At 33.7% G+C, this 26377-nt stretch overlaps 2 protein-coding genes and 3 non-coding genes across 5 annotated transcripts; 4 read left to right on the plus strand and 1 right to left on the minus strand.

Annotated features, from left to right (window-relative positions):
- The first annotated feature begins 1371 nt into the window (after positions 1 to 1371).
- LOC130623521 (uncharacterized) lies at positions 1372 to 5748 on the plus strand. The gene is made up of 3 exons (XM_057439006.1): positions 1372 to 1590; positions 2311 to 2673; positions 3343 to 5748. The coding sequence occupies exons 1-3, from the start codon at positions 1510 to 1512 to the stop codon at positions 4174 to 4176; spliced, it is 1278 nt and encodes a 425-aa protein (XP_057294989.1). The 5' UTR covers positions 1372 to 1509; the 3' UTR covers positions 4177 to 5748.
- Positions 5749 to 5962: 214 nt separating this feature from the next.
- Positions 5963 to 26197, minus strand: LOC130623520 (equilibrative nucleobase transporter 1-like). The gene is made up of 12 exons (XM_057439005.1): positions 26181 to 26197; positions 23335 to 23851; positions 22633 to 22679; positions 21716 to 21792; positions 21198 to 21293; positions 20425 to 20654; positions 19838 to 20007; positions 18092 to 18232; positions 17070 to 17302; positions 9094 to 9167; positions 8487 to 8610; positions 5963 to 7051 (listed from the first exon to the last, which is right to left on the minus strand). The coding sequence occupies exons 2-12, from the start codon at positions 23739 to 23741 to the stop codon at positions 6938 to 6940; spliced, it is 1713 nt and encodes a 570-aa protein (XP_057294988.1). The 5' UTR covers positions 23742 to 23851; positions 26181 to 26197; the 3' UTR covers positions 5963 to 6937.
- On the plus strand, positions 9760 to 9849 carry Trnay-gua (transfer RNA tyrosine (anticodon GUA)). Its single transcript is given in 2 exon segments — positions 9760 to 9796; positions 9814 to 9849. It is a non-coding gene; the product is annotated as a tRNA-Tyr (tRNA).
- On the plus strand, positions 11534 to 11623 carry Trnay-gua (transfer RNA tyrosine (anticodon GUA)). The gene is given in 2 exon segments: positions 11534 to 11570; positions 11588 to 11623. It is a non-coding gene; the product is annotated as a tRNA-Tyr (tRNA).
- Trnay-gua (transfer RNA tyrosine (anticodon GUA)) lies at positions 12605 to 12694 on the plus strand. The gene is given in 2 exon segments: positions 12605 to 12641; positions 12659 to 12694. It is a non-coding gene; the product is annotated as a tRNA-Tyr (tRNA).
- Positions 26198 to 26377: the final 180 nt, after the last annotated feature.

Consider the following 26377-nt stretch of genomic DNA (forward strand, 5'->3'; position numbering starts at 1 on the left):
TTGTTATTAAGCACTATACAGAGCGTTCAACAGCTAGCCTCACGGTTACTTGTGGCTTAACCCGCTAGTTAAAATAATAATGCATTTATTTTAATCAACTTTAATTAATTTACTTATAAGTCTGTAAATTAAAATAATAAATGAATTTATTGATTTCTTTCATGAGGATTCTAAAAATGCCGGAAAGTTAACAGGAATATGGTATCCTTTTTAAAGACACAAACAGACGACGGCTATTATCACAAAGATTAGTCGTTAGCCCTTAAAGAAGTCCACGGATTCGACCGTCGTTTAAATTTAACCGTGAACAAAGTGGATAAAAATATATCGCATTTGATATTCGTGTTTTCGTAGCGCGGCTGTCTAACTCAGCGGGAGATCTGCGCAGAGGCAGACCAAATACGGCTAATGTTAAAAAGCCTAGTTGCTAATCTGTGGAACCATCCACGGAAATTCGCCTGTCGTACATATTTTGCGCACCCTCATTTTGAGAACCTGTTATGACCTATCATTGTCTTTGGAAAAATACACTTTTAGGCAAGCAGCCATGTTAAACTACACATTTTTCTTTCCTTTTTTTATAGCATAGTTTATCGGATTCAGTGTTACACCGCTTTCTCATCCTGTCCCACATATTAATCTTTACATGTAAAAATATATAACAAAAAATATATAAAGTCCACAAAATCAAACTTACCAACAACAAAGTAACAGCTTTCAAAAAAGCCGTTAATATCACTGCTTAGATTGTTTCATAGTCTTCATCAGCATGTTTGAGCCGTTATGAACTTGCTGATTGGCTATTGATAAAAATTGGGTCCCGTAATTTGTCAACGACGCGCTAGCGCTTTAGAAAACAGAGCCGGTTAAAATCGGGTTCTTCGGGGATTTTAAATCTACGGGTTGTCAGCCTTAAGATATCACATTTCGTGTTGCCGTAACAGGACGCATCTCTTGCGGAAAGACAGACAAAATACCACTATTATTACAGATCCAGGCTCTTAAGCATTTAAATTTGGGATAAATACTTAGAGCGGCCGGCGCCATATCTAGTTCGCCTCGCCCCAGTTCCTATGAGGGATTTATTTTCGACCACGCACAGATTTATATACAAACTTGCAGCTTTGAGCCAGTCGTGTACTATACCTAGGTCATCAGTTAGAGATCTTGGCAATGTGGTTTGTTAATGCAATATAGATTCTAATCTTGTTTTCAGCTTAATTCATTAAGAAATATATGCCGCGCATTATAGCTTTCGCAATATTGAAGTTATTAAAACGTTGCCATGAAAAAAAGTATTATCTCTTTTAATATCATATAATTCGTTCCGTTTGATAAAATTCTGTACAATATAGTATAATATGAAAGCAATCCAGACACAACTGCTTTTAATACTCAATATTACGTTTCAATACGTTCGAGCAAAAGAAGTGGAATAAATAATCTCTCCAATCAAGCAAAGCTGCTATTTTTGCCGCTGTTTTTAGTTATTTGTGCGAGCAACAAAACATGGTTATACCAAAAACAGAAAGTCAGCTGACCGCTGAATATTTGAATTCTGTTCTAGTTGACTTCAAAACAATAACCTCGGTGAGTTTGATTTATTAAAAAGCTCTAGAAAGTAAAATACGTAATGCAAGCTGTCGTGAATGTCTACCAAGGACCTTGCAGATTTATTTTTGCAATAGAATCTACAATAAGTTAGTATTTTCGCCTTTAAAATCAATTTTCAAAAGTTAGTGTAGTGTCTTTTGTAAATAAAAGAGCAAAAGCAAAAATGTTAACAATTATTAATTTGCTCATGCATATACTCATGAATAATGTATGCAACGTATCAAGGCCATTTTCAAGACCTGTTCTAGGAATGTGTTGCGTCATGCAGGACACAATTTATATTGTTTACATTTTCAGATTTTGCTAAAAAGTTTGGATTAAGACCACATTTTAGATTAGTAAAATAAATCTGTAGCCAATGCGCCACAATGGAGCATTTTTTTGCTTTGGAGCATTTTCGTCGATTTTGTTTCATTCTGTATAGAAAAAGAAATACGTACATGGCAGTAAAGTGAAATTTTGCTCGCGCCTGCAATGCGATAGGCCTAAAACCGAAGCGTATCGGTGTCTTTTTGCAAACTTGCAAGCGATCTCTTCGCAGTATAAACTTTTCAAAATCGCTTTTGTGATATATGTTGTTTTGATCGTGCATCGTGTTAACCGAACTTTTTAAATATCCGTGAACAGAAAAGGAGTTTCATATAAGGCCCAAAAAAGTAAGTAACCTTTCGTAATATTAACAAGTGATTTTTCCAGGTAGACGTAAAACATCCAAGAACTTATGGCATGACGTCTAATGTAAGAAAGTTATTTTTAACCTACGATCAATGTGAAAAAGAGGGTCTATCCCCATCAACTATCATTGCAAAATATGGCAAACCTGCAAATGAGATTCTTTTAAACCAATCACCTGACGCAGATTTTATGCAGCATGGTGAGATATGCAAAAGGGAAACTTTGTTGAATCAATACTTAAATGGACGGGATGTGTTGCCGGTTATTTATTATGCGAAGTGTAATGACGATCAGGATTATTTGATCTTAATGGAAGACTGCTCTCATGAGGAAGATGTGAAAGTGAAAGAAAATGTCATAATGAATACTATGTCAATAAAAGAGGTACTTATCAGCGTTCATGTTATCTTTCATGTTATCTTTCATGTTTCGTTCGTTCGTTCGTTCGTTCGTTCGTTCGTTCGTTCGTTCGTTCGTTCGTTCGTTCGTTCGTTCGTTCGTTCGTTCGTTCGTTCGTTCGTTCGTTCGTTCGTTCGTTCGTTCGTTCGTTCGTTTGTTCGTTCGTTCGTTCGTTCAAAGAACTAGAATGTCATATCAGGAGAAATAAAATGAATATAAAAATATATATTTTTACATATTTAGCTAAAATTATTATAGGCTTCACCATATCTTTGGATGCAATTTAAACTTGTGAAGCTCTATTAACAAGATTTTTCGAAAAGTATATTTTATTAATTTTTGTTTGTCAAGCTTTCAAAGTCATCAAGCCACCATGATGACATCAATACTAAACGCCTGATACAACAACTATACACATCAGTAATTTAATAAAAATAAAATCGTTATGCTAGAATAAAAAGCATGTTACGCTAAATTAACTAACTCTCAATAACACTAAATTGTCGATGTTGTAGATATTGACGTGATCATGGTGGCTGGATACCTCCAAGAGCTTGTCAAACAAAAAGAAAATTAATTTATCTAAATATTTTGTTCCCTATCCAGCTACAGCTGAATAAAAAAGCTATTTGTTAAAGAAAAATACTTTTTTAGGCTCGTCTTATCGTTGCAAAGTTGGCAAAGTTCCATGCTGAATTCTATCACAAGAACAGCCTGGAAAAATTTAATGGCATTCTAGCAGGTAACAACGACTTGTTTATGAAAGCAAAAGGACTTGATTGGCTGCCTGATTGTTTTTCAACCATCTATTGCTTCGCTTTTCGAGATGAGTTTTCCAAAGTGGAAGATCGAAACGAATTTACATCATATAACGATAAATCACTTCGCAGATTGGCAAAATCAGTTGGTTCATTGTGGAATACAGGATTTGATATCATTGAAAGTAAATTTAAAGAAATATCCGACATGTATCCAGACCACGATATTCCTGACATGGCTAAATACATAAAAAAAAGTCCAAAAACCGTTGAAGAGTTTTACCATGATTCGATGAAATTATTTATAGAAGATGCAGCTTTGACACTTGTCCATGGAGATTTTCGCTCTGATAATATCCTCGTACATGAAGATGTAAAGTTTCTCGATTGGCAATTTGGAAGTCTTGGTTGTGGTTGTTTTGATCTTTCCTCATTTATTGTTAATTCCTTCGACCTGAAAGAAGTCGTGAGTCATGAAGAGGAATTACTAGAATTATATGTCAGTGCCTTGCAGCAGAACGGATGTGATTGGTTGGTCCTTGATGACGTCAAAAAGTGGTACCAGTACTCAATGTGGCATTCATTTAAAAGAGCCCTTGATATGGTTAACCAGTTACAAAAATTGTACTCTAAGGCTATCCGTATCTTTAACGCACAACACCTGGATAAAATAATGCTACAAAAATTTTCTGTCTGCATATATCGGGTTTATAAAAATTTTTACGCCTGATATTATGACATTATTACCAGCAATCTTCAGTTAATTATTTTTCACGATTTTCGCGAATTTTAAGCATATTTGCAAAGATTAGTTCGCGCGAAAATAAATACTCGCAAAATTAGTAGAAATACCTTATTCGCTGAAAATTACTTTCGCAAACTTTTTTATAAAAAATATTATTTTGTTTTTTCTCGGTAAATTTCTATTTTATGACTGATAAAAATAAATTCGCCTTGAGAAACAGGCTTAAAAAGTTAAAATTGTTAGTAGATTCTTAAAATAATTCTTCGCCAAAATCTTTGCAATCCCGCGATATTATAACCAATGCAGCGCCAAGAAAACATAAATAAGGTTGCACAATAAAAATTGTAAAAAAAAATATTTAACTTTTTTTTTATTGCAATGTAGTTGAAAGTTTTTAGACAAGAAATACAAATACCAAGGAGAAACTCATCTAATTTATATAGCAAAGAGTAGAATATAGAGAAATTTCAACTTAAATATATTGAATTTTGTTTCAGTTACTATTTCAAGAAGTGGTACTAAGTGTGGAAGAAATGTGAGCATAATTCTCTAAAATAAAAAGCGCCTGGTGATAAAATGTCAAAAATATAGTTTGCAATATTAGAAAGATTATTAATTAGCAAGTTACGGTAACAATGAAGACCCTAATTGGAAATGTCTCTTTGCATCAATGTAATACAAGAGATGTTGCACAACAAATTGCTGTGGGGGGTAAAAATTATTTTCCTTTTATTCGAATAACCTTGGTTTGAGTAATGATGTGTTACCTTCTTTCAGATTGAATTTGTTCGTTCTGTTGCATACCAACTACCTTGCGGTAGAGCGTTTGCTTTCAGTACGGGAGGTCTTGGGTTCAACCTCCGGCCGACTCATGCCAGAGACTATAAAAGTATGAATCTATCTGTTCTGCTTAGCGTTCAGCATGAGAATAGGATTGATATCTTAGGGAGTTGTGTGGTGGAACGATTTCTCTGCTCGCACAACTTTCGTAGCTTAACTGGGAGATTTAAATGCACTAGAACCTCTTTGCAGGACCTTCGTTGATAACAGTACCAATAGGAACTTTAGAGACTATCCTGGGTAAAAAAATTTAATAATACTTGAAAAATGTTCTCTTTAATTTATCCCTGGATAGCTAGCTTCCACATTCTATCACTTATAACGTCATAGCTATCTACAGTTTGCATTATAAATACGTTGATAACAGCGATAATATCCTTGAAGCTGCTACTTTTTTTCCATAATAAATGCTTGTTACTTCCTCCTGTTTATTTTGTAAATATATAACTGTCACTTAACTGCTATAGCTAACTATGGTAGAGTAACGACGGGTTATTCAGTTTGTTTACTTCAAGAGAAGCATAAAATTTTTCTAGACAGCTAGCTAAAAAACTTTATAGATGTAAGTTCAAATGGTTACCATTTACTTAGAACTGGTGTAAGGAGAGTCTATAACTAGTGATTTTAATTAAACCAAACTTTCGGGGATTTTTTAAGTGTGTGGGGGGGAGGGGTGGGGTTTGGGGTTATTGGTTTTCGCTCGTTTTGCTTAAGAACGATAGTACGCATGAAAGGAGTGCGTCCTTTCTTGCGTACTATCGTTATTTTGCCAAAAAAGCTGTGAAAAGTAGAGAAAAGCGATAAAAAATGTTCTTGGCTTGCAATCATTGTGATATTTCTCCAGTTGCATTGCTGCCATTTTGGATGCTAAAACGCGCCATAAAACTAGTTATTTCTCTAGAAACAAATGACGAACATAAAAACAAAAACATAAAAAAAGATGAGTATAAAACATTATCTACATTATTGCTTACCAAACTTGGTTGTACATGTAAGTATATAATCATCTATATATTACAAAAAATATGAAAACTATTAAAATATTTTGTCAGCTTAACATTTATAGATAATAGATGAAAATAAAGTTAAAAAAAACAAGCAGTGGAAATTCAGTTTTAACAAGGTTAGCAGTATTATTTACCTAGAGAGCGGTTTAAACAGTACTGCTAAATAAATCTTGCTTTTCTTGTCCTGTATACAATGAGGTTTAAAGTTAATAAAAAGGTATTAGCACTTGGATAAAAACGTTAACAGTATTTCTTGATTGACAAAAAACCATATCAGTAATCAGTATAAAATAGTTTCACATTATAAAAAAAACTGCAGACGCGGATACGTTTTTACGATTTGATAAAAATAACACTATTCGATTGAAAACTTATGTGACTTTCGGAAAAAATATACTTGAACATGAGTAACAGCTGTTTCATGTATCCTTAACAAAATGGGAATAATGTTGAGGGTTTAATCGCGTTGCAATAGAATTCTGTGTCGCTGATGATAATGATTTGTGATCATTATGCAGTGGTGTCTTCGGTCACACCATAAAAGGTTTGCGTTAGAATCAAATATTTATTATGTTAAAATATGTTTATATAAAATACAGTTCTTTATTTTTTATTTTTGCTATAACATACAGTAAAAAATACTCTCCATGTTAAAAAAAGCAATACAAATAAATTGCTTAATTTGAGCAAGATTAAAAGAAATTGCCCTGTCTATGCTTCTCACGCACTTTTAGCCAAAATATTGTCACATATGTATTTTACATTTTAGTCTTAACCGTCGATTAGTCGAATCTATAAGGCTGACAAAAATTAGGTCGCAAATAAATACTAGATATGCGAAAAGAACGCATTGGCTATACGTGGCATGTCCGTTCTTATGGCCTAAATGCCTCTTCACTCTATTTGTTGACGCGCTTCATTGCTAAACGCTTTCCTTCGCTGCGACAATACCACCAAAGATAGATAGGGTGGATGTTTCCAATGAAGACCAGTATTAATAAGATCATGTTGGTCTTAAAATAAAAAATAAAACTGTAAAACAAGACAACTACCGGAAAAATTAATATGCATTTACAAACTAGAACGAAGAAACCAACAAACAACAAACCAACAAGAATGGACAAGAATGGACAAGAAACAAACACGAAACAAACAAGGAACAAACAAGAACGAACAAGAAACAAACAAGAACAAGCAAGAACCAAACAAGAACGAACAACAAAAAAACAAAAACGGACGAGAAACAAACAAGAAACAAACACGAAACAAACAAGGAACAAACAAGAAACAAACAAGAAACAAACACGAAACAAACAAGGAACAAACACTAACAGACAAGAAACAAACAAGAACGGTCAAGAAACAAACAAGAAACAAACAAGAACGAACAAGAACCAAACAAGAACGAACAAGAAACAAACAAAAACGGACGAAAAACAAACAAGAAACAAACACGAAACAAACAAGGAACAAACAAGAAACAAACAAGAAACAAACACGAAACAAACAAGGAACAAACACTAACAGACAAGAAACAAACAAGAACGGTCAAGAAACAAACAAGAAACAAACAAGAACGGAGAAGGAACAAACAATAAATAAACAAGAACGAACAAGAAACAAACAAGAAACAAACACGAAACAAACAAGGAACAAACACGAACGGACAAGAAACAAACAAGAACGGTCAAGAAACAAACAAGAAACAAACAAGAAGGAACAAGAAACAAACACGAACGGACAAGAAACAAGCAAGAAACAAACAAGAAACAAACAAGAACGAACCGACAAGAAACAAACAATAAATAAACACGAACGAACAAGAAACAAACAAGAATGGACAAGAAACAAACAAGAAACAAGCAAGAAACAAACAAGAAACAAACAAGAAACAAACACGAAACAAACACGAACGGACAAGAAACAAACACGAACGGACAAGAAACAAACAAGAAACAAACAAGAAACAAACAAGAAACAAACAAGAAACAAACAAGAAACAAACAAGAAACAAACACGAAACAAACAAGGAACAAACAAGAACGGACAAGAAACAAACAAGAACGGTCAAGAAACAAACAAGAACGAACCGACAAGAAACAAACAATAAATAAACAAGAACGAACAAGAAACAAACAAGAATGGACAAGAAACAAACAAGAAACAAACAAGAACGAACCGACAAGAAACAAACAAGAAACATACAAGACACGGACAAGGAACAAACAAGAATGGACAAGAAACAAACAAGAAATAAACAAGAAATAAACAAGAAAAAAACAAGAAACAAACAAGAAACAAACAAGAAACATACAAGACACGGACAAGGAACAAACAAGAACGGAGAAGAAACAAACGAAAAAAACAAGAACGGACAAAGTCAAACAAAAAGTGAGCAAAAAGCAGACTAGAGCGAAGTGCACTTAACCAAACATTAAATAGTCTCACCCAAAACGGATTTCCATTTAAAGGACCAGATGTCAGTTCAAATAGAGCATATTGCAATACCCCGAAAGTGCCACCAATGAAAATGCCTAAGCCATACAATGTTCCAAACTGTGAAGCAGGAAATCTAAGTAGAAGCAAGAAGGTATTAACAAGTTTTAACGAAGCGTCAAATATCTTGGGGTAAGAGCTTGACAGCAAATAATCTAGGGGAATTGAAATTATATTTTTTCTAAAAGAGGGTAGCAACCCCTAAGTCTAGTCATTAGCCCGTGGAAAAGTCCACGATAAACTGCCCGTTGCTACCATTTTGACTCACAAACTATCAGGCAGATAGACATTCGTAAGGCTAAGATTATAATATAGATTTAAAATTTATATCAATTATTGTCATGCAAGCCTAAATTGATGTCATTTTAAAGGGGTTACGACACTGCAAGAATTCAAGCTGTTTTAAATCTGTTATGCAAAAACCATTCCATTTCTTTTGTACCTTGTAAATATTAAAAAATGTAACATACAAAGCATTTCTTCAAAGAGTAAATAGCCATCTGTCTTAGGACAATTATTATCATCATACTGGTCGGTCACCCGTGAAATAATAACTTACGCTGCACCCATATAAGCACCGTGATTAGCGTACAGAAATCCACGCACAGTGGTGTATAATATGAATGATATAATCTATAAAAAAATTGCCAAACTATATAATAGACAAGATGTAGTTGTTTACACACTTCCATGCACTCATCCTGGAAGACATCAAAAAGAAGGATCACATTTAACAAAACGGCTATTCGTTCTAGTCCATTGCAGTTTCAGGAATACAAAATGTAAATCTAAAAGACATTAGATTTGATTTTTTTAACTATTCTTTCTTTCGTTTATAAGTACAATTTTCTTTTTAAAAAGTTGTTTTAATCGCAGTCCGCTGTTTAATTCGCGCTTGTACAAATGCACGGAAATTGACATTATTTGTGGTACAAATCAAAGCATTGTATCAGACCATTCTTACCCTATTTACTTGTGTTTATGCACTGTTTTAAACTTTTGGACACAATATAGCTAACCCAGTTATTTCGTTATGGTATAGCCAACAGCTAGTCTTAGTGACATAAAAATACACAAATTCTAATTAATTAAAATTTGTGGCAAAACTACTGTTTAAACACTGGCGCTAATTACCAGTAATGAAATTGTAATTAAGACACGTGCGAAGGAATCTAATTGTCAATCAAAGCTTTTCATATACTAGCATTCCACTGTTATTTTATAGCCACCGATAGCTCAGTTGGTAGAGCGGAGGACTGTAGATGTTAAATTAACCGATATCCTTAGGTCGCTGGTTCAAATCCGGCTCGGTGGATACCTTTTCTAATTTAATTATATTTTAACGCAGTACTAATCTAATAAATCTATTTTACATAAACACCTGTTTCGTACGATGCTCAATTTTTTTAAATAAAGTCTTAATTAAGAAACATTTTTTACGTTACCACAGGTGACAACCCCAAAAAGGATGTCATTTTACAAAAACTTCTCACTTGAGGGCAGAACTTTGTGATGGCAGATATTTTTAATAACATGATTTTTTTTAGAATTAAATTTGTTTTAACAAAGTTTTTAGCAATCAATCTTATAGATGCTTCGAAGACCCAAGGTATACTTACCGAACAATTGTTGAGTTTGTAAGCCTTAGACAGAAATGCAATTCAAAAATATCCTGGAAACATTCACAGGTTTACATAGATCGTCTTGGTGTGAAATAGCAATAAGTTCCCGGAATGTTTTAGACTTATCGCCTTTACCACAGCCACAGGACAACCCATGCCATGCGAGGGTAATCATATCGGCAATGCCAGTGTATACTTAATGTATACATTAAATGTGAAATATTGGTTTTGCATATGGGTCATTGCCTATTGAAATTCGCTCTGTTTACTTTCTTTTTTAACACAGAAAATGAGCAAAAAACTTCATTCCTACAGTCAAACATGTTTAGACGTTCACTGTGGGATATATGATCGTCTTAAACAGGTATCAACTTGTTTGAAAGAAGAAAAATAGCGGTCGCTGGTCGCGTTAGGCAGATGGTAATCCTACAGAGTTGCAAATAACAACAAAACACACTGGGAAAACCCAAACTTGGCCGCTAGGTAGATAGTTGTCTTAAATGGGTGGTCGGAACTTTTTATGCTTAGATGATAAAGCTTGGCATACTTGGCAAAAGTCTTAATACAAACGGTCTCGGGTAAAAAAATATTTAATAACGCCATTAGGATCAGAAGAGACATCACACAAGCCTATAATAAATTTAAATTTCTAAGAACCAATTATATGAAAAGATTGATTTAATATGAAAATGAATTTTATGACGTCATTGGGATCTGTTTTACCAAATTGATGTCCGTAACATTAAACTTGTATATGGCATTTGTAGATGTTCAAGGGGAGCAAAACAACATAATTCCGTCATTGAAATCAGAAATGACGTAATCTCGCTAGATCAATATTTCCTACAATTCTAGTCTGTATTTTATCCCTATGACCCTTGTATCACTTTTTAAAATTTTAAAAAAATTACCTACGTCCGAAAAATGGTATGATTCTGGAAAAGTTTAAAATTTTCAAAAACTTTTTACCATTTCAAGCCCCACTAAAAGTTCACAAATTAAGGCCACTCAATTAAGCAGGCACCTTAATTTCTAATAAAAATTATTGGGGCGAAAAAGTGATAAATAATAGTGGAAATGAATTTGTCTGATAAACTTATCCAGGTAAACAATGAGTAAACAAACTTTTGGTCATTTTTTCTAAGAAGCTAAACAATGTTTGGCGCGTTGTGGTGTTTAAAGTGTAACTGAAGGTGTATAATTCGGATCGAGAAATGATTTAAGTTGGAAAGAAATTATTAAATAGTAACTACCATGATGTAAAATCATGCCTTAATTAGCAAAATCACGTGCGCTGATTTGTGATTAAAACACGTGAATAGAAACAAATCGACAACGAGTGTGTTATTTATACTATCATTTCACTCTTTCTCATAGCCACCGATAGCTCAGTTGGTAGAGCGGAGGACTGTAGATGAAATACTATCAGACATCCTTAGGTCGCTGGTTCAAATCCGGCTTGGTGGATAGCTTTTTCAACCCATAAAAATAAGCAACAGGTTTTTTTATGCTTATTTCAAACAACATTAAAACCTATGTCGTACGTGCATTTCTTTCAAGAAATTGAAAGAGTCCAACAGTAACTATACAAAAATCCCTCAAAAATGTGTGATAAGGAAGAATTTTTGCTATCAACCAACTAGAAACTTCGTGAGGGATTGACAGGATAATTTGGATACCCAAATACAACCGTCTAATGTAACGATTGGCAGGATAATTTGGTCTCTCTAATGTAACGATAATGCATTTCCCCGCTTTTAATCGATGAAACACTTCCCATAATACTACAATTAAAAACTCTGAAAAAAACAATCCTTCTGTGAGTACTTCTCAGTTCAAGGTAACATTGTGTGACGGCAGATATTTTAACGTCGATATGTTTTTTAACTTTACATAATAAATTTTGTTTTAATAAATTTGTCATCAATAAACCTCAAGGATACTTTAAAGATAAAGTTATTTAATCTAATCCGACACTAGTTGCGTTTGTGACGCACGGCCACGGTCTAATGCAATTCCAAAATACACAACATCACTTACAGTCATCGATTCACTTGCATGTATGGCACCACCGCAGAATACATTGCATAATCTTTTGTTAATTTTTATGGTGTGTTGTGAATTGCACGAAAGATGTTAAAGAAAGTATCAAATAGTCAATGTATTAGAGAAATGTTGAAAATAAGCTTTCGTGACGTGACGAAGACTTTATGGCCAACGGAATATTTTGAGTAATAAACAATTTCGGTTGGTTACATATTAAAAATTATACTTTTAAAAAATACACCAATTTTTTTATATCTGATGTTGTATAATCTTTGACGGGTACAATGTTCTCATCTTCGGTAATGACATAAATCAAGTGCTGATTTGTGATTAAAAACGTGCGAAAAAAACAAAATGGCAACGAGTTCGTTATTTATACCATCGTTTTGCTTCCTTTTATAGCCACCGATAGCTCAGTTGGTAGAGCGGAGGACTGTAGATGAAATACTATTAGACATCCTTAGGTCACTGGTTCAAATCCGGCTTGGTGGAAACGTTGTTTAGAAGTATTATAAACGAAATACCGACCGATTAAATTTATTATCTAGACTACATGTTTTGACAGGAAATTTAAAACGGGCATGCGCAAAAACAGCGTAAATCGTTTGACTAAAGTGTCGCGCAAGAGTGATAGAATTTTTCTGGAGTGAGAAAAAAATTTATGGGACGAATTTTGTAATACTTTATTCCGCATATGAAAATTTATGACAAAGAACCTGATTAACAGACTTACAAAAAGAATTAAGTATCGCAAATTGGAAAATATATTAATCTTTATTTCCGGAATAGGGTTCATTGGCAACCACATTCTCTTATTTTCTTAAAAGTTTGAAAATGTCTTTTTAAACTTCAATAACTGGTGTTACATTAACTAGTATCGTCCTGGATATTTACGTTACACTACATTAGCGCCCATTTAACCCTATTCGGTCCGGGGGGGGGCGGATTCCGCCCCCCCCCCCTGACGGTTTTTTTTTAATAACTCCTTATTGCTATGTTATATGGCTATGAAACTTACTGAGTTTTAATATTTATCTATTAGACACCTGTATGCCACCTTTTTAGGTCCCATACCTTTCAGAGGTTTTGATATTGGCCATTACTCGAAACTACCCCTAAATATCTCTAGGAAATCCTTATAATGGGGAAAATTTAATAACTTCTGTTAGGATTATCCTTAGAACTTGAAACTTACAACTTTGTCTTATTAAGAAGAATCACTTTCCTTTATTTGGACACGTGAATAACCCGCTTTCCCAATTTTGTCGGATTTTACCCGAAAATCGGAAAAAAAAACGGATTTTCCGGCAATTTTTGGCAATTTTTTATACGATCCACGTAAAAACCGCAAAATATGTTAAATAACTTTTATTTAGCCTTCAGAAACTTCAAACAGAATGGAAAAATTCGCTCTGGAACAAAAGTAATTAAATTTTAAGCAGATAGTTGCATTTTTAACGAATTTCAAGCTTCTAATGACGTCACAGAAAATGTGCTGACGCAAGAAAAAATTTATTGCTGCCATTTTGTTCCTTTTATGACGTACTATAAGTGTGCCAGGTTTGATTCAATTTGAACAACCCTATAAAAAGTTATTGAGGGAGGGGGGCGGATTCCGCCTCCCCTGGTCATAGTATGTTCGAAAAACCCCGGACCTAATAGGGTTAAAGGGGCTAGGAAACGATTTATTACGCTCAATCCCGTCAATTTCTGAAGAATGGTGTAATAAACGGACCACTCATAAAATGCAAGAAATTATACACACTTTTAGAACAACATAGACCTCTAGATAACCTGTTTATGATTAAATTTTAATTATTAATATGCTACTTTTTAATTTTTATTTTCTAAAAAAAAAAAAAAAAAAAATTCTGAGTATTCTTTTTGGCGGTAAAGTCCCTTACATATATTGGATATCCATGATATTTCCCGTAAAAGCGCTCACCTTGCTTTTAAGTCAAGTTTTGGTGGTAGTAATAATAAAAATCTGTAAAATGTATTAAATATCAGGAAATCGAAAGTTTGTTTTGAACAGAGACAACAAAAGAGCTGTATTTGTTACAGTTACGTATATACCTCTAAAAAGATTTTACAATCATTTGCTTTATGTGCAATAAACTTGTATGTTTCTATGAAAAATTTCGAGGAATATAGCTATCTAACTAGTTCAAAAAGTTTGAAGTTTATTTTATTACAAAACTTGACTTAAAAGCAAGGTTAGCGCGCTTTTATGGAAATTATCATGGATATCCAATATATGTAAGGGACTTTTCTGTCATTTTTAGTTGTATTTGGATGCCAATATGATATTTAAGATGATTTAAGATGTTTTTTTTTATCTTCAGTGATCATAAACTTATTCACCGCCATTAGCTCGACTTTTAGGTCTAACGTCGAAAACAGCCGTTTCGTACATAAAGCGAATTTTGACAATTTTTGTTAATTACTGACTTTCATACAGCACAGTCTGGGCACTAGAAAAGCGCTTGTAGGGACAAATTTTAGTCTGTTTTTGTTTGAATCGATAAGCCCAGTCAAGTTTCACGGCACTTTCTCACAAAGAATTATTTGTGGCATACGGAAAATAGGCAGAAATGTGCAACGTTCTGTTGTTTTTTTCTTAATTCTTTGCATTTTATATTAACGTGTAACTTTTAAATAACGTGCTGATGTGGTGCTGCTAGTCCTCAACAAGAATTAGAGCTAGCTAGCTAACTGTAGCAAAAGTAGAAGAAAGGGATAAATCCAATATCAAACTAAAAGAATCAAGATATGGATAATCACCAAAGACCATTGTTAAATTTCGACTAGGTTATCAAAAAATGCTAAAACTGCATATATATCGCTTTGCTGTCTTAATTATGTGATTATCTAAAAACGAATATTTAACTCCACAGACTACATAACTTTATAGTTTAGCATCTTGTAAAATAGCATTAAAAAATTGTGATTGAACGGGAAGTCATCGGAAGATTATATGTCAAATGTTGATGAAAATTTTTGCATAAAACATTTTTTCTGAGGCTGAAGATTTAGTAGAAATCAGTATTGTCTAATAACGAAAACTTTATTGTAGACAAAGAATGAAAGACTTTGTTGCAGAAATTTTTGTGTATAAGAGATTTCTAATTATTTTGTAAATTTAGAGTTAAGGTAGATGTTACATGTGATAATATAACAAAAGTAGTTACAGTGATGTTTTCCCTGTTACTGTGTACTGACTGGCCAGAATAACTAAAGCTAACTGGCTTAAATTACTACACCTACCTATCGTCTGCTACCTGGATAGCTAGCCAACTGCACTTGCTTACTTTTGAAATATAATGGTAGAAACTATTGAGGACAATACTTTTTAAAGGTAACAATAAAAATTAGCCATGTGGTGCCAACAATAACATTTCTTTCTGGTTTAACCCGTCAGACAACTTGACTTTTATTAGCTAGGCTAACCTTGCGACGAAATCAAAAGTTTTTAGTCTTTAATAACCTTGAATTCTGTGTTTTTTGGATAGAATACAGTCCATTAACCATTAACGAACACTCTTCTTTAATTTTAGTGTTATAATGGTAGAGCATTGAGGTATAAAGGTTATTTTATACCTCCATGGGTAAAGATGCAAATTAAATTTTCTGTTAATGTTGTTGTTTTCTTCTAGTTGCGCTACCATTATGAAATAAATTGTCCCTACAAGTGTTTTGCTAGTGCCCAGACTGCGCTGTATGAGAGTCGGTAATTAACGATGCTTTTTTACTGTCTCGCATAGATAAGTTAAAAAAAAGGTACACCAAAAAATTTAAAAGTTTTTCCAAGTGATGAGTATTTTATCTGAATAAAAAAATTTTTGTGACATGTTTTCTTCTGATAAGATATTTTTGCTACGAAATATTTAGAACTTAACCGCGAAGATTTTACAGGATAATTTAGGCACACCTCCATCCGCTTAGCTTACCAATAACGAACTGTCTGTCCGTCTATCTTTATTAAAAAAATTATTTTTTATAAAACCGCAGTGAACATACCTAAAATAAAAGTGCCTTAAGGTTTGAATTGACGTAAGTGCTACTTTTTTTATTCTTTATATGGCGGCTCGGAACCAAGTGTTGTCTGCTTTTAAGCGTTTGAGCTACCTATTAAGCTACCTATAAAACATTTTGAAAAAGAGAAATTATTTTTACTAGATATAAATCTCTGCCCTGTCCTAACAGTTCTGAAACAGTGGAGGTTATTGATGAACAAAGGAGATCATGTCATTAAAAGTGATTATAACAAAGAAAAAATGGGAATAGTTCGCGATTTCTAATAATGAAAAAAAAAATCTTGTGCCAAGGGAAACTTGTTTTTATTAAACTTATTTAAAAAAGCTCTTATTGAAATGATGTCCCATTCAAATTATTTAATATTATATCGGTCTCTTCTCTTGTAAGAGGGGAAGGGTTCAGTATATGCGATTATTGTACTTTAAGGCTTTTACATGAGCGCCTTAATAAAGAGAGTGGCTTAAAAGATGTCGGGTAGTAAATCGATGATGGCTCATTAGCATCAATTTTAATACTCTCTTATATACTAACTTTTGTCTGTGACATGATAATTATCGCGTTGATCACGAAATTATGTTCAAAAATGAAATTTTTAGCATTATGCTTCTCGCTTTAATCTCCGGAAAGTATTCGTCTTTATTTTAGTAAACATATACAAAAACATGTATCTACAATACTGGCTACTTTAATGTCACTTAAAATCACCCAGAAAAAGGCAGGAAAAACAAATAACTTATCGGACAAAACATGTCGGACAAAAAACGCCTTTGCTTTGTTGACGATTGACAAAAATATTGCCACCAAAAATGTTAATTAATATGAATCTTACCTGGACTTTTAAATTCTCGATAAATGACAAGGCGCAAAACGCGATACACAGTACATTGGTGAGTCCAAACGGGAGAATGCACGTTCGTAGCTTCTTTAGGCGAAGTTGTGCTTCAGACATGTGCGTTTCTTTCTCTCCAGTGATTTCATCCCGATCGAAGACAAATCCAATAACTGGAGTGATAAAGATGCCACCGAATTGGATATAACCAAACAAGTTGATATAATGACTGACTAAAAAGGTGTAGTTGTTTGTTCATTCTTTATGTAATACAGTATTTCCCATATCATTTATGCAAATCAACTCCTCGGAGTTGTCTTCTGTATTTCTATAAAGCTCTCTACCCATGTTTACACGTTTTCTTTTTATAAGCAACATTATATAAACAACACGAGGCTTGTATTCTTCAAAAACAAGTTAACTGGCAAGCAACAGCTAGCCTCAATTAAGTAAAAAAGACACACGACAGAGATTGCCAAAACAGTCAAATTTTTGTGTTGCATATAAAAAAACGTGTACTTAATTTGTGCACATTGCGTGCAATTTTTCGGCACAAAAAGTTTACGACTTATTTTTCTTTAAAAAAACCGAAAAAAATTACGGAATAAAATTACGGAAAAATTATTGTTAAAGGTTTATCATTTCTTGAACATGATAGTTTAGTAGACCTTTCGGGAAATCCCTCTCCCATCATTGGCACTAATAAACTATCACGTTCAAGAAATGATGAAACTTCAACAATATTATGAATACTGAACAGATTTCACTTCTAATTTTAAGTTTTTCTTTATGCGAATGGACAAAATTTAAATAAAGAATCCGTAAAGGAATAATACCAGATTGGGAAAAAAAGAGATCGTTTCTGTAACGGCATAATATAATATACGACTAGTGGCAAAACTTCTCGCATGTGGAATCCATTGCAGGATTTTTAGCTGATGTTTGCTATACTGGTAAAAATTATGGGAATTGACACAACATTCTTACGGCTGCATTTTCTTAGCCAACAAAAATGTTCCTACCGATCTTTTCGTCGTTTTTTCCAATTCTTTCCAAAAAATCGGGCAAACTACCCACAAAATACCAAAGCTTTAACTGGAACGTTAGCAGATAAATCAGCTCCATTAAGTACAAAGGGGAAAATATGGAACGTAAAACAGAACCTAAAAAAATTAACACAAACGTTACCATTAAACCTGTGTCGATGCGATGTTTTGCTGGGCACAGGGCAAGAGCTTGGGGACGGAGCTAGGAGGGGCCTGATCAAATATTCTAAATTCAGTGTAAAGGGCAGTGGTACGATTAAAAAAACGTAGCTAATAGCATTTTTGATTACTGTTTAGTTGCATTTTGCAATGGGTACTGCTAGTATTAGCGCCAAGGTGCTTTCTAAAAAATTTAATCTTCTCATGCCTAATAAGGGTGGCGCTTGTTTTTTGGTTTTCAAGTTTTCAGTCCAAATATTGTAAGAATAATGCTGCTAGTCCAAAGAAAAAAACACACAATAGGGAGAGATAATGTTAAGTTTAAAGCGTTTATGTTTAAAACAGGTTATTAAATAAAGCTTGACACTGTCAATAAAGGTCACTGCTAAATAAAGAACGATAAATCGGAATGTCATAAGATACAAGTGAAGAAACAAATTATTCTAATAACGATTATTCGCGAAAATATGTTGTCTCGAGTTTTTGTCTATTTCGTCATTCGTGAAAATAAATTCTCGCGGTATTCACTTTTTAAAACCATGATTCTGCAAAAATTCAGGTAAGTCATTGTGTTTGCGTAAATTCATCAACTTTTGATTATTTTCTTATAATGTCTTTTTTAATAACAGAAATGATTTTTCTTTATTAACAGTTGGAGAAATGGAGAGACATCAGTCAACGGCTTCTTAACCTTTTTCGTCAATGACAGAGATCACAATTCATTCGATGAATCTGATTGTGACATAAACTTCGATGTTGATGCAGGACGAAATACTTTCAACTGTTTAATATATAACCTTAAACTTGTAAAAATATGCCCTAAAACCATATCACGCATATGACTAGAATTTCAGGCGAAAAACAATAGGTCTTTTGTTTGGAACAATAGAAAAATAGCAATAATGACCACTCTGGTAAGAAGTTTGGTATTTTTTACCCAAAAAGTATGCAGAATAAAAACATTACACGTGCTAAATTATGAAATAAATTATGAAATAAAAAATTGGCTATTCGCAAAATTATATTCGCTCGGACATTAATTCTCGCGAAAATATAGTCCATTAGGGTAAATAACTTTTTAATGCAAGACAGTGATGACGATAACAATGAAATGGAGAATTAGAATTGACAGATTCTTGTCAAAAAAGAAAATGCTGTAGATGAAATTTAGGTGTCTGCTTTAGCCATTGTAAAATGTAATTTTTAAAGAAAAAATCTCGCTTTATTGAAGGACTACGCCTAAAGCAATTTTCATCTTGATTCAAGGACGGTGAAAATTTAAAGGGCGGTGAAAATTTAAAATGTGGTAAAAATTTAAAGGGCGGTGGTAATAATTGTTGGAGTAAAAACTACTCAACTGTACTATTGTATTAATTTTCATCTCTTTGGCGAAAATCTCTGTGGCGGACAGAAATGAAAAATGTTGTTATTAGCACACTGACCAATCAAATTGAAATATTGTTCCACTGTGGTGTTGGGTATCCAAATAAAATCACGCAATTGGAAAGAGTTTATTAAAAGCTGTATGCCGAAAAGAAACAAAATAAACGAAAAAAATGACACCTTTTGCAAATCGAGATTTTTTCTTGATATGTTTGGCAGCTGGTTTTACCAATACTTCGTTATCTTTGTTTACGTGATGTTCGTCACCGTCAACATCGCCATCCAGAGGATCATACTCTTCTTCGCTGATCAAGTGAAAATCCTTTTCCGCAGATTGGATGGTGCCGTACCTAAGATTGACATTTTTAATGATTAACGTAATTATTGTTTGTAAAAAAATGGGTTATATGGACATCCTGTATTAGAATGTAGAGATATGTATTAAAAATCTTCTAAAAAACAATTTTGAACTAGTTATTGTCAAAGACTTCGTATTTTTGAATTATTATGGTACTCGTTGTGCATAACATGATGGTCTTTATAGAATCAAATAAAACTGAAACAATGGTTTTCTCTCCAATTAGCGAACACCATTGGTGTAAAAAAAGTGTCCCCTAATTAGAATGTCCGCTAATTAGAGAGAATGCTGTATTGAAGAAATATTTCCCAAGTTTAAAATTGGTTGTACTTAAAAAAACAAGCAAAAATTTTAAAGAAGTCTAGGAGCATAAACCGGCAAAGCAATATTTAAAAGACAGAGTGCCTACCTGACTGAAACATTAGCCAAAGAGCGACTGTATGAGCTCACAACAAAATCAGGACCAGCTATAGCTCGCTTTGCATTGTTGCCAACTATTTCATTTTCTTCATCACACCAATGAAACAATACTTTAACTGGCGGTATCAGGACGAAGGTTCCCACAACAAATAAAACAAAACAGATAGCTGAGTAGCCATACATGATGTATTTAAATTCAACTCCATTTTCATATATCAACTAAAAGATAAAAGGATAAATAATGGTAAGGTCTGAAAAAACCAAAAGGTTAAAAGGAACTAATATCTTAGCCGGATAAACTTTGGCGCGAGTATTCTTGTAGTTGGTTGAAATGAGATTTTGGATGGGAGAGTCAACAAGTGTGGGCAGAACTTTTCAAACTTTTTAAAAACTTTTAATTCGAGCCACGTTAAAAGAGTTGCAAAATACAATATCTATCTTGTTTGTTTGTTATTGATCATTTTGTCTGAAACGGTGTCCTCAAATAATGTCGAAATCTACTTGATCCAAGAAATTTTCGGATTTGAAGAATTTGATAAATATTTTTTTTAAATTTGTTGCGGATTTAACTTGGTTAAAGGGTATTTTAAAAAAAACCGGCAATGTCACCTCTCCGCCAAAATTTCTGCATTAAAGCTGCACAAACAGTTGACAAAGGCATAAAGAATTGACAAAAAAATAAACAAACAATAACAAACAAATAAAAAACATACGCAAGCATATATACAAACAGAAAAAGTAAATTCGCGCTTTCTCACTTACCTTGAACACCAGTAGAAACACTGCTGAAGAATCGAATGCACCATGGAGAATGCAAATAACACGAGACCGAGATTTGCGAAAGACTATGTTGCTGACCTTAACAGAAATAAACATGTGTATTGATCCAAACTTTGTCGGCCAAAATAATCATCGAAAATTTAGGCTGACGATTAATTCAAGCCAATTTTATATAATGCAGAAAACCTTCCAAACAATCTAAACAGCTTTAAAGTTTTCACAGGCCAAAATAAATCGTCGACCCTAATTTTTTGTCACCTTCTTGAAACTTCGATACTTAGCGCCGACAAAATTTCGACCTATTAGGTATGTCGGTATATTTCTCAAATTTTAACGTTCAGACTTTTAAAATTATCAAAGGATAAACTACATCACTAAAGACAAGTTAAAATAATACACATAAGCTATTTGAAGTTTCTGGGTTTTTTTTATACATCATTTTATGTACTAGAATCATTCTTCTACAGACAGACACAGGAGACTGAAAAAATGTATCCAACCTGATAGACAGACACAACCAACAGACTACCACCCATAGCAATAAATGCAAAAATTGGAAACAACAAGTTTTCGTATCCTGAAAAGAAGGAATAACAGCGTGATCTAAATTAAGTTGCGTTATGACGTTATGCACCATTCTCCCAAATGGAACACATTAATTGGCGAAATATTCTATCGCCGTAAACTTTTTAAGATGTTAAATGTCGAAACATACTGACGAAAATCGCTTAGTGGAAAATACATGGATGAAAATACCGAATGTAATACAATAAATTCAAATTTAAAAACCACGACGAAGGAACCGATAAACTTAATCCAGTTGCGACTGGAGTATTTAGGGACTTCGTTCAGTACGCAAAGGCGCTTTTATACCTCAAAAACGTAAAGAGCTATGGGGGTGGTTCAGGTTCAGGTCCAGAGATTTTTTAAAAGTAGGCTTAAGTAAAAAATTCCTAATTTGTGAATTTACAACGCCCCAACAGGGTGTTGTGCCATAGCGGGCGAAATCTCGAACAATTGGGGGCTTAAGGGGCGTTGTAAACCCCGCCCCACCGCAGGTCCACGGCGGAGCTCCAGAAGCTAACGCTTTTCGAGCCCTCTAAATGCCTTAAATGGCCCTTTCTTTGCCTAGGCTGTAGCTGGATCCAACGCTGTTGTTGGAAGACAGAAATAAAATTATTTACATTTACGTAACAAAATTTTGGTACAATGCAACCCTAAAGTTATCGGTTGCTATGGAGACATTCGGTTGCCATGGAGACATTCTAATTATTTTTCAGTGAAAATATTTCTTTGCACATTTAGGAGTCGGAGGAGCAGTTAAACATTGAATTAATAAGTATGGAAATGGGTGTTAAATCATTCTCACAAACCCTAGCAAAAAGTTTCTATGACAGAAGATTTAAAATCTACCTACCAATAGCAACAAAGCCTAAACCGAGTGAAGCGATGAGATACAACGTCCTAAAAAATGACAGGGTGGTATAAAGTTTGGTCAATTTTTCCAGAAACACAATAAAAGTTGCGAATAGTTCCTTTAATGCAATTAAAACTGTATGTAGCTACAAGGAGCATATTTTGGGGCGAGAGAAAACTTTTTCATACCAAGAATTACAAAACAGTTAATTCTGATCTTATCGTTAATAATATCATTCTACAACAAGACAAACTGGTTTTAAGAATTGACCTATAGTAAAAATTTTACCCTTTTATTTAGCCAAAATATAAAACTTAGTCATAAGGAGTCAGTCAACCTGTCAGAGGGATGTTTATCCTGATTTTCCAACTTAGATCTACGTGACCAGGTGTCTAAAGGGTGGAGGAGGATTAAAGCAAAATTTGAAAGATGCATAAAACGAGTCATTTCGACTAAATTTCAACCAACAATGACAAACAGATTGTCAAGTAAATATTAAATTTTTAAAAAGCACTTTGCCAAATACCCCACAGATAGTTCGGTGGAGTCAAGACAAACCGTAAAACCGGTTATGGAAAGCAAAAAAATAATACAGCGTATACATCGACCCTTCTCTAGAGGGTAAATTTCCTGGAGTTATATGGCACTTCTGTAAAACAAAGTAAAAATGACCTAGCTATCAGAATACATAAACTTTCTTACCCTCCAACAATTCTTCCAATCCTTGGTCCATATTTATCGATAAATACTCCTGCGGGAAACTTTATGCCACACAGGCAAAATAACGAGACTGTAAAAATCAAGTTCAACCGAGCGTCTTGTGCTGGACAACCTGGTAACATTCCATCGTTATAAAAACCCGCACCACCACCAACTATCGTTGTGTTTTTATAAAAAGACATCAGCTTTTGTGGAGATGGAGTGGGGAGTGACTTATTAATGTGTTTAAAGAAATCCACACACAGATCCATGTAGAAATATTCTTGTTTGAAGACCACAACGATGCTTGCCCATCCATATGTGATACCACTGCATAATAATGTCTCTACCAGAGCAAAAACGAAAAACGTGACCAGGTAGGCAGAACTGTACACATCGTAGAATGGCATTTTCAGCAAGGGCGGGATATTTTATTCGTCTTGGTAAAAAATGTAATGCGCAATTTAATTGGCAAATATGTGATATTTTGTTTATATAAATCTCAATTTGTTATATCTATCTAAATTTATACTAGGAATTAATAACAAATTAATACATACACATATATACAAAAAAAAAACTGTCAGGAAATAAACAACCCTTTTGTGTCTCAATCAATTGGCTTAAAATTTTAAACATATTTTACTCAACAACATGAATTGCGCTGCGATTTGTTTCCAATGACATTCATTTATCAAGTAGTGTAAAGTTTGTAAAAACATGTTTTGCCTCTATAAGCAATGATATTCTTAAGCTTCGCAAATCTTAAACCAGTTTTTAGAAAGTTAACAAAAAAAGGTCAATGAAAACGAAAAGGTTTGTTTGCTGTGAATTTTTTCCTATTCATCGGTACGTTCATGACATAAACTAGCCATGACGATGTTTATTTAACTGTCAACTGCAAAAAATAAACATCACGAATTTTGTTATCGTAGTCTTGTGGAGTAGAAAGGAAATTATGTGTGGTATGAGCATGTCCTTTCCTGCCTTCCCTTCAACAAGAGAGATACTTCAAGTAAATATTTTTTTCACAGTCGCTGTGTTTACATAGATGTGGACAAAAATTTCAATCGTTGCACAATTAATGTCAAATTTTTATGTTTTGGACTTGCATTTGTCGTTAGCTTAGCTAGAAGATCCAACATTTCTGTTGTTATTCACAAAACTGGCAGACGCGAAGGAGAGAGTGATGTATTAACATCTCCAGTTGCGGCCAGTATTCTTATTGGCTAATTTCTAACTGTTCTTTTTCACGTGACAAATATCAAGAATGTCCAAATGTTATTGATGCAAGGCACTCACTTACATTAACTGACACTTATTTGAATGTTCACGTCAAGCATTTTTCGTTTGGCCACAAATGGCAAGCACAACGAAGAGCTACGTTACTATCAAGAGAAAGGGGTCTCTTTGTCGTCTAATTTAAAGTCCGGATTTCCCTTGATAAATTCGTTATTGAAAAATCCACACAAACTTCCGTCTGAATAAAAATACACATGAAAAAATATTTGATTGGCGTAATGTTAATACACCACTATGAAAAAGCAGGCTGGCTTGATTTGCAGATATCTTGGTTGATATTATCAGGATGTCGGTTTCGAAAGCGAAGACACAAGGAAACATACTACAGTGCACTAACATTGTTATTCATTGTGGATGTGGATAACTTGAGATTTTGTATCGTCAATAACTACGGCAGGAAGAAAGTTGATTTCAGAGGCGACATAAGTTATTCAAAGGAAAACCGCAGTGAATAAACATACTCTTGAAGGCGTATTTCATATTTCGCAAGTTTTCTTAACAAATAAAAAATATAATAAGAAAGAAGTAAAAGAAATATTTAGAGCCTTCTTATAGAAATAAGCATCGCATTTCAATAAACTTTTTTTTTGATAAACAGCCCAAAGTTATGAATGGTGCGTTGATTGGTGGAAACACGGTACACCTTGTTTTATGTAAGGATGTCTTTTTACTAGATCTTCCACGACTTAAGGCTCAACAACGTTCTAAAGGCAAACAAAAAAAATTGACTAAACAGGTCTGATCTTTGAAAAATCGTTTCGGCTCACGTAAATTATAATAACTCATTGACCAGAAAAAAATCCACGGACCAGCATATCATATATATTCTGGTCAACAGATTATTACCGCCGTCCATTCACGGATATCACTGTACGTACATCCTTAGTATAACGCAGCACTTCAGCAACCATTTTTAACCCACAAATACGGTTATTATTACAAAATTGGTTAGTCATGTGTTTATCATGCGAAACCTAAATGTTCCTGTTAAAACAAATAATGTTTGCCTAAAGAACATTTTTTTTAAGTTTTCCGAAAACATCTCAAGGACCGTAAGTTCGCTGAGTTTTAACTTTCGACAAGTCTACACAGAAGCACAGTTCATGCAAGTTTGATGAGACTCACCATAAACCGACCAATGTGGCAGCATAAAGTTCGGCACGATTTATAATTTTTAGCAGACAAATTTTTGGCGTAAATAAAAAAAAATTAAAATACAAATTAAATTAAGTATAAATAAAAAAAAATCCAATAATTTTCACTGAAAACTTTTGGTAGCCTTTTTCGGCGAAATTTTAGCGCCAAAAACTTTATTGCGGTACGAATGTACTTTATTATGCAACTAATTTCTCATGCAAGCCTTCACAAAATCACGCTATCCCAACTTAACTGCTTACATGGATGTTTACCCCCAGTTGGACTCCATATAGCGCGTTTGGATATTAAGCCTAGACGAGTCAACCACACTTATTTTAAGTCTTGACATTACGAGTCAGCCAGATTAATATAGATATTAAACAGAAAATAAAACGTTCAAAGATACTCACCACCTTGCCGTAAACAGGCCCTGGCACAAATGAAGTATGACAAACGAACAACGTATGTAATAATTATAGACAACAGTGTTAATAGCTTATACAAACAAAACCTTTACACGTTCTGTCGCCCCGTAATACAATAAAATTGACACCACATGAGAGCAAGTTCAGACCTGCCATCATGAAATCTTTTTTAAATGCACTTA

Source organism: Hydractinia symbiolongicarpus, chromosome 13, assembly GCF_029227915.1.
Source record: "Hydractinia symbiolongicarpus strain clone_291-10 chromosome 13, HSymV2.1, whole genome shotgun sequence".
NCBI lineage: Eukaryota > Metazoa > Cnidaria > Hydrozoa > Anthoathecata > Hydractiniidae > Hydractinia > Hydractinia symbiolongicarpus.